General features: G+C 37.9%; 1 protein-coding gene across 1 annotated transcript in view; it reads left to right on the plus strand.

Moving 5' to 3' along the window:
• Positions 1–2,455: 2,455 nt before the first annotated feature.
• Positions 2,456–13,490, plus strand: part of LOC132546776 (dynamin-binding protein-like) — a 70,173-nt gene continuing 59,138 nt past the window's right edge. Inside the window, exons 1-4 of the mRNA XM_060210495.1 lie at positions 2,456–2,473; positions 2,801–2,962; positions 9,401–9,686; positions 11,088–13,163. Of these exons, the coding sequence (XP_060066478.1) occupies positions 2,456–2,473; positions 2,801–2,962; positions 9,401–9,686; positions 11,088–13,163 (2,542 nt within the window). The remainder of the gene's footprint in view (positions 2,474–2,800; positions 2,963–9,400; positions 9,687–11,087; positions 13,164–13,490) is intronic.

The raw sequence follows: 13,490 nt of genomic DNA on the forward strand, positions 1-13,490 counted from the left end.
ATCGAGGATACTGTGAGAGAGAAAGAAATTGTAATCCCTGGAGTATCTAGGATATAGAGAGAGTAAGTGATTGTATCCCCTGGAGTGTCATTGAAACAGAGAGGGAAAGTAATGGTAAACCCTGGAGTATCAGGGAAAGAGAGAGTGACAGTGATTGTAACTCCTTGGGTATCGACGATACAGAGAGAAAAAGTGATTGTTACCCCTGGAATATCGAGGATACAGAGAGAGAAAGTGATTGTAACCCCTGGAGTATCGAGGATACAGACAGATGAAAAGATTGTAACCGCTGGAGTATGGAGTATACAGAGAGAGAAAGTGATTGTAATCCCAAGAGTATGGAGGATACAGAGAGTGAAAGTAATTTGAACTCCTGGAGTATCCCGGATATATAGAGAGAAAGTGATTGTAACCCCTGGGGTATCGAGTATACAGAGAGAGAAAGTGATTGTAACCCCTGGATTATCGAGGATACAGAGAGAGAAAGTGGTTGAAACCCCTGCAGTAACGAGTATATATATATATATATATATATAGAGAGAGAGAGAGAGAGAGTGATTGTAACCCCTGCGGTATCGAGGATACAGATAGAAAAAGTGATAGTAAACACTGGAGTATCGAGTATACAGAGAGAGAAAGTGATCGTAACCTCTAAAGTATCGAGGATACAGAGAAAGTGATTGTAAACCCTGGATTATCGAGGATACAGAGAAAGTGATTGTAACCCCTGCAGTATCGAGGATACAGAGGGAGAGAGAGAGAGTGATTGTAACCCCTGGGGTATCAGGGACACAGAGAGAGACAGTGATTGTAACCATTTGGGTATCGAGGATACAGAGAGAAAAAGTGATTGTAACCCCTGGATTATCGAGGATACAGAGAGAGAAAGTGATTGTAACCCCTGCAGTACCGAGGATACAGAGAGAGATAGAGAGAGAGTGATTGTAACCCCTGGGGTATCGAGGATACAGAGAGAGAAAGTGATAGTAAACACTGAAGTATCGAGGATACTGTGAGAGAGAAAGAAATTGTAATCCCTGGAGTATCTAGGATATAGAGAGAGTAAGTGATTGTATCCCCTGGAGTGTCATTGAAACAGAGAGGGAAAGTAATGGTAAACCCTGGAGTATCAGGGAAAGAGAGAGTGACAGTGATTGTAACTCCTTGGGTATCGACGATACAGAGAGAAAAAGTGATTGTTACCCCTGGAATATCGAGGATACAGAGAGAGAAAGTGATTGTAACCCCTGGAGTATCGAGGATACAGACAGATGAAAAGATTGTAACCGCTGGAGTATGGAGTATACAGAGAGAGAAAGTGATTGTAATCCCAGGAGTATGGAGGATACAGAGAGTGAAAGTAATTTGAACTCCTGGAGTATCCCGGATATATAGAGAGAAAGTGATTGTAACCCCTGGGGTATCGAGTATACAGAGAGAGAAAGTGATTGTAACCCCTGGATTATCGTGAAACATCGAGGATACAGAGAGAGAAAGTGGTTGAAACCCCTGCAGTAACGAGTATATATATATATATATATATATAGAGAGAGAGAGAGAGAGAGAGAGAGAGTGATTGTAACCCCTGCGGTATCGAGGATACAGATAGAAAAAGTGATAGTAAACACTGGAGTATCGAGTATACAGAGAGAGAAAGTGATCGTAACCTCTAAAGTATCGAGGATACAGAGAAAGTGATTGTAAACCCTGGATTATCGAGGATACAGAGAGAGAAAGTGATTGTAACCCCTGCAGTATCGAGGATACAGAGGGAGAGAGAGAGAGTGATTGTAACCCCTGGGGTATCAGGGACACAGAGAGAGACAGTGATTGTAACCATTTGGGTATCGAGGATACAGAGAGAAAAAGTGATTGTAACCCCTGGATTATCTGGATTATCGAGGATACAGAGAGAGAAAGTGATTGTAACCCCTGCAGTACCGAGGATACAGAGGGAGAGAGAGAGAGTGATTGTAACCCCTGGGGTATCGAGGATACAGAGAGAGAAAGTGATAGTAAACACTGAAGTATCGAGGATACTGTGAGAGAGAAAGAAATTGTAATCCCTGGAGTATCTAGGATATAGAGAGAGTAAGTGATTGTATCCCCTGGAGTGTCATTGAAACAGAGAGGGAAAGTAATGGTAAACCCTGGAGTATCAGGGAAAGAGAGAGTGACAGTGATTGTAACTCCTTGGGTATCGACGATACAGAGAGAAAAAGTGATTGTTACCCCTGGAATATCGAGGATACAGAGAGAGAAAGTGATTGTAACCCCTGGAGTATCGAGGATACAGACAGATGAAAAGATTGTAACCGCTGGAGTATGGAGTATACAGAGAGAGAAAGTGATTGTAATCCCAAGAGTATGGAGGATACTCATAAGTTGTAAGAGCCAACCACCCCCTTTTTGTGAGGGTTATCTTTCCTGTCACGCCAGGTGGCGTTATTCTAGAATGGCGACAACCTGTCAAGTGAGAAGTTGGATAGTAACTGCAGCTCGTATAAAACGTTTTGTGGAAGTGCAGTGTCATTGACAGATATCGTATAGTCATTAGATAGAGTTTGGGTAACATTTTCATTATCGGGCTGGCTTTTATCTACTAAGCTTAACGTAGCTTCGAGGCGAATTCACGAATGCATTGTTTACAACCACCTGTATCCTATCTGAAAGGGCTCATCGGAAATGGTTGGCCCGTGCTAATGAATTGAGTTTGCAAACACAAATAAAAACGTAAGTTTTTAGTATTTGTACATAATCACTTATGTGTTACACCGAAAATTATGCCATTAACTTACAGGTTCTGAACCATCCGTATATGGAATTTGTCACTAAACTTGTGGCAATTCGTTTCATCAGCGCTCACCAGGTCAACAGTTGGGTCTCTGCTGCTGGTTTTGGAGTGAAATCTATTAGTTCCGTACGACTAGGATCAGATGCATTGGATGGGACAGCTAGACTGGTTTGCTTTGGTTATGGGTAAAAGGGATTTCATGGAATGCTTTTGAAGAAAACTACAAAATTATCTACTTTTATTCTGACGGAAATCGTACACACCAGTTTACCATATAAGCAAACATGATACTCAATTTGAGGAAATTCTTTAAAGATGTAGATAGATCGCTTTACAAACATTTATGTGTCATAACAGGCTTGTGTTGCTATTAGCTGAACAAAATGAAGTCTATTAATAACAAAATCAACAGAAAATAAGCCTAATGAAGTATGAAGATTGTAACCCTGGCAGAAAATTTTAGTGATATGCTTATGTATTTACCCAGTACTCTGCATAAATTCTAAGATCCAGTGACATTTCAGTTGGACTGTTTGGCTAGAAGTGTTCCCACCAATTTCACCTGTCCAAACTGACCATAGGAGAGAGATTGTGATACTGACAATATCATTAGAATGAGTTCTTTAAAAGGTAACAGAAATTTTGCAACTTGGACAGAATATCCATTTCTGAGACAAACTTATATAATGTATGCTGAAATGCTCCCGTAAGGCTGTAGAAATGGATGTAAAACCTGACCTAAAAGTCATGGAACAATGTCAACCCTTAGTCCTAATAGTTCATACTACCGTGATTGCGAATTTCTTTCATTTATCTGAGCAATTACAACAAAAACAAAAGTGAAACCATTATTGTTCCTTTTGCCAATGGCTTGTAGATACCATTGAGTTTATTGGAGATTTTTAACACAGGCAACAAAGTTACCAGGATAGGAGTACTATTTCTTCTAGATGCATTGTGTAGATTGTGCAAGTGTGTATTTTTGGAAATATAACTCCATCCTCAATATATTGGCCTATATGTAACTGTTTGCTGGTTGTTTGATATGTCATGATGTCGGAGAAGGTCTTTTATGTAAAAATGAACATATTCATTTTTAGCTCACCTGGCCCAAAGGGCCAAGTGAGCTTATGCCATAGCATGGCATTCGTCCATCACCTGTCCGTCCTGCATTTAAACAACTTCTTCTGAAATACCGAAAGGTGTAGAGTTATCATATTTGACTGGAAGGTTCCTTTGATGAAGCCCAACGAAGTTGGCGAAAAGAAATTAAATATTACAGGGCATCATTGAGAACCTATTTTAGAATAATATCACTATCCTAGATGTTTTGGATAATCAGAAAATGTCATTTAAAGGTTTAACACATTTGACCCCTGTGACCTTGACTATATATTGCTATTTCTTGAGAATAACTGTATAGATCTTTCACAGATTTTCATGTATAGGTTCCCCATGGTCCCTAGTTGTGGCTGTTTGAACTTGTGTCTGATCAGAAAAACAAAGTGGATGACAGGTGACCATCTTGGATTTTGTTTTCAATGAAATTTGTTATCGCTCTTACTTGAAAAGTCCTAGATGGATCTCTCTTAAATTGCATATGTAGGTTTCCCATGGTCTCTTGTTGTGCCTGTTTTATTTTGGGACTGATCAAAAAAACAAATGGCCATCTTAGATTTGGACTTTGAAAATCTGTTATCACTATTTCGTAAGAAGTACTGTATAGATCTTTCTCTAATTTCATGTGTTCTTTCCTTCTTGTCCCTAGTTGAGTTTGAGTTTTGGACTGATCAGAAAAACAAAATGGCAGAAAGGCAGCCATCTTGAATTTTGCCTAGTAAATATTGTTATCCCTATTTCTTAATAAGTACTGAATGGATATCACATTTCATACATATGTTACCTGTGGCCTCTTTTTTTGCCTGTTTGATTTGGGAATTGATCAGAAGAAGCCATTTTAGATTTGGCAGGTTAAGATTATCATCGCAATTTCTGCAAAGGAATGTTCAAGTGTCTTATAATTGAGAGCTAAAACAGAGATGAGAAGAGAAAAGAAAGGAAAAGATCCAACTTTCAAAGAGCAAATAAAGATCAAATAATGTTGGACACCAAGATCCCTCTGGGATCTCTTGTGATAACATATAAGTTGTCTTAGATTCTGATCAAGGGAAGGCTATATTTGGCTAAAATGATTTAATGTTTCAAATGAAAATGATACAATAAATATAGATCTTCTCTAGGGATTGTATTAAATTCTGATTAAGGATAGGCCATATTTGGCTAAAATGATTAATATGTTTCAATTGAAAATAGAAATTTGCTATGTTATTACTTTATTGTTAAAGTATTTTTTTTGTATAATCTGTTAACATGATATGTCAATAGAGTTAGGGTTTTCTGTTCAGTATTTATCACTTTGAGTTAGTAAGCTTATTTTCTTCTATGTGTTTAAATAATTGTGAAATACATCTTAATATAATCTGCACTGAAAAAAGACCTGATTCCTAAGTGTTTTTTCTTTTGTATCAACAGGGTATCATATACAGAATTGGCCTAGCTCTGTCTTATCAACAAAGTAAATGTGTGTCTGTCGAACACCCTGAACAGAATGATGGAATGGAGAGTAGTCAGATGTAACTTGTAAACCACAGGAGAGAAATATGTATGACTTTCCACCTGACTAAAGATTAAGGTGTCACCAAGATTTTCAGGTCATTATCAAGGTGATTATGTCAATAACTGCTTAAATAGGTTTATTCTGCAGCTGGTGCTGCCATTGTTGGAATACATCTATTGCATTGTGTTTCGTCTGTCGCCAAACATAAACTTTCCATTCAAATAATATCTTCTCAATATCAGGATGCAAATATTGGACCTTTGGCTTGCTGGGATGTAGGGCTACGAAATCTGTTAATATGAATGACCTTGACCTGCTTTCAAGGTCACAGGTGTTAAATATGTCAAAATCTTGAAAAGATTTCTCTAAAACCAAAAGGACAAGGGTACTGATATTTGACCTGTGGCATGCTAGAAGGTAGGGCTGTATATCTGCCAGTGATCTGTTTTTGATCTGTCAGTGATCTGTTATTGATCTGTCAGTGATCTGTTATTGATCTGTCAGTGATCTGTTTTTGATCTGTCAGTGATCTGTCAGTGATCTGTTATTGATCTGTCAGTGATCTGTTTTTGATCTGTCACTGATCTGTTATTGATCTGTCAGTGATATGTTATTGATCTGTCGGTGATCTGTTTTTGATCTGTCATTGATCTGTTATCGATCTGTCAGAATCTGTCAGTGTTCTGTTATCGATCTGTCAGTAATCTGTTATCGATCTATCAGTGATCTGTCATTGATCTGTTATTGATCTGTCAGTGATCTGTTTTTGATCTGTCAGGGATCTGTTATAAATCTGTCAATAATCTGTTATTGATCTGTCAGTAATCTGTTATCAATCTATCAGTGATCTGTTATGGATCTGTCAGTGATCTGTTATTGATCTGTCAGTGATCTGTTATTGATCTGTCAATGATCTTTTATTGATCTGTCAGTGATCTGTTGTTTGTATGTCAATAATCTGTTAATGATCTGTCAATGATCTGTTATTGATCTGTCAATGATCTGTTATTGATCTGTCAATGATCTGTTATGGATCTGTCAGTAATCTGTTATTGATCTGCCAGTTATCTGTTATTGATCTGTCAGTGATCTGTTGTTTGTATGTCAATGATCTGTTATGGATCTGTCAGTAATCTGTTATCAATCTGCCGGTTATCTGTTATTGATCTGTCAGTGATCTGTTGTTTGTATGTCAATGATCTGTTATGGATCTGTCAGTGATCTCTTGTTTGTATGTCAATAATCTGTTAATGATCTGTCAATGATCTGTTATTGATCTGTCAATGATCTGTTATTGATCTGTCAGTGATCTGTTATTGATATGTCAGTAATCTGTTATTGATCTGTCAATGATCTGTTATTAATCTGTCAGTGATCTGTTATTGATCTGTCAATGATCTGTTATTGATCTGTCAATGATCTGTTATTGATCTGTCAGTGATCTGTTGTTTGTATGTCAATAATCTGTTATTGATCTGTCAGTGATCTGTTGTTTGTATGTCAATAATCTGTTATTGATCTGTCAATGATCTGTTATTGATCTGTCAGTGATCTATTATTGATCTTTTAATGATCTGTTATCGATCTGTCAGTGATCTGTTATGGATCTGTCAGTGATCTGTTGTTTGTATGTCAATAATCTGTTATTGATCTGTCGGTGATCTGTTGTTTGTATGTCAATAATCTGTTATTGAACTGTCAATGATCTGTTATTAATCTGTCAGTGATCTGTTATTGATCTGTCAATGATCTGTTATTGATCTGTCAATGATCTGTTATTGATATGTCAGTAATCTGTTATTGATCTGTCAATGATCTGTTATTAATCTGTCAGTGATCTGTTATTGATCTGTCAATGATCTGTTATTGATCTGTTATCAATCTGCCAGTTATCTGTTATTGATCTGTCAGTGATCTGTTGTTTGTATGTCAATAATCTGTTATTGATCTGTCAGTGATCTGTTATTGATCTGTCAGTGATCTGTTATTGATCTGTTATCAATCTGCCGGTTATCTGTTATTGATCTGTCAGTGATCTGTTGTTTGTATGTCAATAATCTGTTATTGATCTGTCAGTGATCTGTTGTTTGTATGTCAATAATCTGTTATTGATCTGTCAATGCTTTGTTATTAATCTGTCAGTGATCTGTTATTGATCTGTCAATGATCTGTTATTGATATGTCAGTAATCTGTTATTGATCTGTCAATGATCTGTTATTAATCTGTCAGTGATCTGTTATTGATCTGTCAATGATCTGTTATTGATCTGTTATCAATCTGCCAGTTATCTGTTATTGATCTGTCAGTGATCTGTTGTTTGTATGTCAATAATCTGTTATCAATCTGCTGGTTATCTGTTATTGATCTGTCAGTGATCTGTTGTTTGTATGTCAATAATCTGTTATTGATCTGTCAGTGATCTGTTGTTTGTATGTCAATAATCTGTTATTGATCTGTCAATGATCTGTTATTGATCTGTCAGTGATCTGTAATTGATCTGTCAGTGATCTGTTATTGATCTTTTAATGATCTGTTATCGATCTGTCAGTGATCTGTTATGGATCTGTCAGTGATCTGTTGTTTGTATGTCAATAATCTGTTATCAATCTGCTGGTTATCTGTTATTGATCTGTCAGTGATCTGTTGTTTGTATGTCAATAATCTGTTATTGATCTGTCAGTGATCTGTTGTTTGTATGTCAATAATCTGTTATTGATCTGTCAATGATCTGTTATTGATCTGTCAGTGATCTGTTTGTATGTTAATAATCTGTTATTGATCTGTCAGTGATCTGTTGTTTGTATGTCAATAATCGGTTATTGATCTGTCAATGATCTGTAATTGATCTGTCAGTGATCTGTTATTGATCTTTTAATGATCTGTTATCGATCTGTCAGTGATCTGTTGTTTGTATGTCAATAATCTGTTATTGATCTGTCGGTGATCTGTTGTTTGTATGTCAATAATCTGTTATTGATCTGTCGGTGATCTGTTGTTTGTATGTCAATAATCTGTTATTGATCTGTCAATGATCTGTTATTGATCTGTCAGTAATCTGTTATTGATCTGTCAATGATCTGTTATTGATCTGTTATCAATCTGCCAGTTATCTGTTATTGATCTGTCAGTGATCTGTTGTTTGTATGTCAGTAATCTGTTATCAATCTGCTGGTTATCTGTTATTGATCTGTCAGTGATCTGTTGTTTGTATGTCAATAATCTGTAATTGATCTGTCAGTGATCTGTTGTTTGTATGTCAATAATCTGTTATTGATCTGTCAATGATCTGTTATTGATCTGTCAGTGATCTGTTTGTATGTTAATAATCTGTTATTGATCTGTCAGTGATCTGTTGTTTGTATGTCAATAATCTGTTATTGATCTGTCAATGATCTGTAATTGATCTGTCAGTGATCTGTTATTGATCTTTTAATGATCTGTTATCGATCTGTCAGTGATCTGTTATGGATCTGTCAGTGATCTGTTGTTTGTATGTCAATAATCTGTTATTGATCTGTCGGTGATCTGTTGTTTGTATGTCAATAATCTGTTATTGATCTGTCGGTGATCTGTTGTTTGTATGTCAATAATCTGTTATTGATCTGTCAATGATCTGTTATTGATCTGTCAGTGATCTGTTGTTTGTATGTCAATAATCTGTTATTGATCTGTCAGTGATCTGTTGTTTGTATGTCAATAATCTGTTATTGATCTGTCAATGATCTGTTATTGATCTGTCAATGATCTGTTATTGATCTTTTAATGATCTGTTATCGATATGTCAGTGATCTGTTATGGATCTGTCAGTGATCTGTTGTTTGTATGTCAATAATCTGTTATTGATCTGTCAGTGATCTGTTGTTTGTATGTCAATAATCTGTTATTGATCTGTCGGTGATCTGTTGTTTGTATGTCAATAATCTGTTATTGATATATCATTGATTCATTGTTAAATATTGTCAGTCAGTCACCTCTTTGTTTATTTTAGATGAAGCCAGAAGTGTCTGATTATGTGGACCAGTATGTCCGAGCAGTTTATGATTTCAGCTCAACCCAGAGAGGGGAGGTAACCCTCACCAAAGGGGAGATAATTCGAGTGTCATCAGTGATTGACAGTAATTGGCTTAAAGGGAAAAAAGGGAACAAGGAGGGGAATTTCCCTGTGAGTTTTGTGGAGAAAGTTTCCCTTCCTGCTGTACAACTAGGACAGAAAGTGTTTGGGGCTACAGAAAATTTCCCCTCACAACAGGAAGGTGACCTGCATTTCACAAAAGGTATACATGTAGCTCTTTTGTAAGCCTAGTGGAAGAGAGAGATCAAAGTTTAATTATTTCTTTGCTGAAATAGCATTCTTATGATATTAAAAATACAATGAATTGTCAGTTTAACAGAAATTCATACACACATGTTTGTCTAAATCCCCATTAATCCCAGCATGTTGAGGCAGAAGAATCAAGATTCATGTTCAGATCATTCACACTGACCCACTCCATTCATTAAATTACTTAAAAGTTATGTAATTATTGTACTGAATCATTTCATCACAAATGACTGTGTATTGTTATAAATAACGATATATTATTATAGATAAATATGTATTGTTATAAATCAAATTATTGTCCATCATTTCATACCACAGACAAAGAATTTATTTATTTTTAGCTCACCTGTTCAGAAGGACTGGTAAGCTCATGCAATCTGCGTATGTGTGTCGTTCAGTGTCTGTTGTCAGGGGTCAACCAACGTTTTACTAAAAATCGTCATGAATGATGGAACAGGTTTTGACCAAGCATCACTGACAAGTCCTTGAAGGATGAAACAGTAAAATGATGCTAAATATGTATTAAAAGGCTCTATTCTTTTGTATGTTTTTAGCCCACCATCTATCTAATAGATAGGCAGCCATCTTGGATTTTGGAAGTAAAAGTTTGTTACTGCTATTTCTTGGAAAGTACTGGATGGATCTTTCTCAAATTTCATATTCAGGTTCCCCTTGGTCCCTAGTTGTGCATTGTACCTTTTTTGGACTGATTCGAATTCAAGATGGCAGACAGGTGGCCATCTTGGATTTTGAATGTAAAAGTTTGTTACCACTATTTCTTGGAAAGTACTGGATGGGTCTTTCTCAAATTTCATATGCAGGTTCCCTTTGGTTCCAAGTTGTGCATTATACCTTTTTGGACTGATCCGAAATCAAGATGGCTGACAGGCAGCCATCTTGGATTTTGAGAGTAAAATCTTGTTACTGCTATATCTGTGGAAGTACTGGATGGATCCTTCTGATATTTCATAGATATTGGTTTCCCCTGGTCCCTAGTTGTGCATTGTACCTTTTTTGGACTGATTTGAAATCAAGGTGGCCCACAGGCAGCCATCTTGGATATCGACAGTAATACAGTACAAGCATATTGTCCATTATCCACCTGTAACTGACTGCTATCTAATAACACTTTGGGATCTTTTTCAAATGATATTTGCTAATAGGTGCTTAATAAAAATATCTTGTGCCATCATTGAGTATATTCAATGAAGACCAGTTCATGAACATTTACAACACCTGTAACAAACAAAAAAAAAATAAACAAATCTTCAAGAACTGAAAACAGATCCTCAAATGATGGGTGCCAAGATCCCTCTGGGATCTCTTGTTTGTACAATCTTCCTTGATATTTCAGGTGCAGTGGTGGTTGGTTTACGTCGTATAGACGACAATTGGTGGGAGGGTAAATCTGGAGTTTATCATGGAATTTTCCCATTGACACATGTAATGGAATTAGAGGTGCCATCCTGTCTTCGGGAGAGATCCAAGAGTGTACATTCATCTGAGCCTATGTTTGCCAGGGCCATGAGGGACTCAAAAGCCCAGCTGGACGGAGAGCTAGGGTTCCAGGTTGGGGATATGATCACCATCACTGAGGTAGTTGATGAAGACTGGTACATTGGAGAACTTAGTGGCCGTACGGGGATGTTTCTGGCGTCTTGTGTGGAGCTATTACAAGACACCCATAACCAGGACAGTCAAGATGACCATGGACAAATAGACACGCACCAGGTCTCCTCCAGTCTAGTGGAGATAAACAATACACAGAGTGTATCTTATCACACCAGTACCTCCAGTGATGCAAACTCTACTCATCAAACTTCAGACTCTGTGTCAGATGTGGCCCTGTGTTCACGTTCAACCTCACACAACGCTGACATCACACCATACGCTCGCACCCTTTATCCCTTTGTTGGTCAATCTGAAGATGAATTAACGTTTCATGGAAATGAGATGGTGTATCTCATACAACATGTAGATGATCAGTGGATTGAAGGAGAATTGGACGGCAAATCTGGACTATTTCCGGCATCCTTTGTGTCTATAATTGTTGATTGCCCTTATGTATCTGATTCAGTACCTGCAAACATATCATCTGTTAACCAAACAATGTCAGAGGACAGTACAGGACCACTACTTAAGGCTAGTAGTGTTAGTATTAATGAAGTGACTAAGTTTAGTAATACTGATTCAAGTGTCGGCTGTTATGGGCTGGTCAAGTTCACATTTGTTGGAGAAAATAGTGGAGATCTCAGTGTCATGGAGGGAGACACTATCCATATTATAAGATTTATAGATGATAATTGGGTTATGGCCCAAGATGACAGAGGCAAGGAAGGGATCTGTCCAAAAAACTTTGTAGAGATATTTAAGGAAAGTCCAGATATCCCGCCACAAGGAAACTCAGAGCAAATCAAGCGAGATGTTGGTGAAGATACATCTAAACATTATGAAATATCAAAAATAAAAAATATTGATAGATCAAAACCACCAATGAAACCCTTGGTGTCCCCAAAGCCGACTCTGAAACCCAAACCTGCATTACTTCCGAAACCTTCACTAAAGCCTATGGGTCCGTTAAAGGCTACCCTTTCACCATCACAAACTTTGGATGGCAGTATCCAGAGATCTCCATCCTCTCCTGTTCTACAGAGTGTTGTGGTCCCAGATTCAAACTCCAAACCTAAATCTTCATCTTCGTGTGAACTAGATAGGATAGGACTGGTTCAGCCTGCAATAATTACAGAGACACCCCACATCAACAAAAACCTTGATTCTTTGATTACTAGTGAGATGGAAAAAGCAATGGAAGAGACTCGTTCTCGAAGCTCTAGTACTCACAGTACAACCTCCTCTGGATCAAGTGTTGGTTCTCGAGAGACTGAAAGCCAGGGGTCAGCATCTGTTCCTGTTCGAGTAAAACGTCCCCCTCCACCCAGCCATATGTCTGCCAGTCAATACAGACATTCAGTAAACTTTCCAGTGACCTTTGACTCCACTAACACTTCACAATCACGTCTCAGTAGACAAGGCAGTCTAGCCACTTCCTCAGGCCTGAATAGCACTAATCAGATCAGCGTTGGGAACTCCACTTTCTTCACAGATGCCTTGATCCCAGATCACAAATTTCCAGTTCCAAGAAGACCTCCTCCATCACCACAAAGGATGGGTTCAGTTGATACACTTGAACGAAAGTTATCCTTAAAAAAACCACCTCCACCCCGCCCAACAGTGCCCAGGGGCAGTGTTTGGGACACCTGCACCCCTCAGAACATACCTAACAAGACCCTCCCTCACAGATCTGCACCCTGCCCTCCCAAAAATGTGCGTGTTCCATCCCGCCCTGCCCCACCTACCCCATCTCAGATAGTTTCTCCTCCAAAACGACCACCTCCAAGGAGACCCTTGTCAGAGGAGGCCATTGAAAAGTGTAAGTACACTTGATTCTTACATCCCACATTCTAATTTTTAGGTCATTTGACCCAAAGGGTCAAGATGACCTATAGCTGTCGTCGTCCGCCGTGCACCGTCCGCCGTCCCCCGTGCATAAACTTTTCATTCAAAAAATTTCTTCTCAAATACTAGAAGGTCTAGGGGGCTAATACTTGGCACAGAGGATACTGGCATGGAGCTCTACCAAGTTTGTTCAAATGAATGACCTTGACCCACTTTAAAGGTCACAGGGGTCAAATATGTTAAAATCTTTAAACAACTTCTTCTCATTAACCAAAAGGCTCAGAGTGTAGATATTGGGCCT

The sequence above is a fragment of the Ylistrum balloti genome, unplaced genomic scaffold, assembly GCF_031769215.1.
Source record: "Ylistrum balloti isolate Yb309-2 unplaced genomic scaffold, AGI_CSIRO_Ybal_v1 Utg369914, whole genome shotgun sequence".
NCBI classification, from domain to species: domain Eukaryota; kingdom Metazoa; phylum Mollusca; class Bivalvia; order Pectinida; family Pectinidae; genus Ylistrum; species Ylistrum balloti.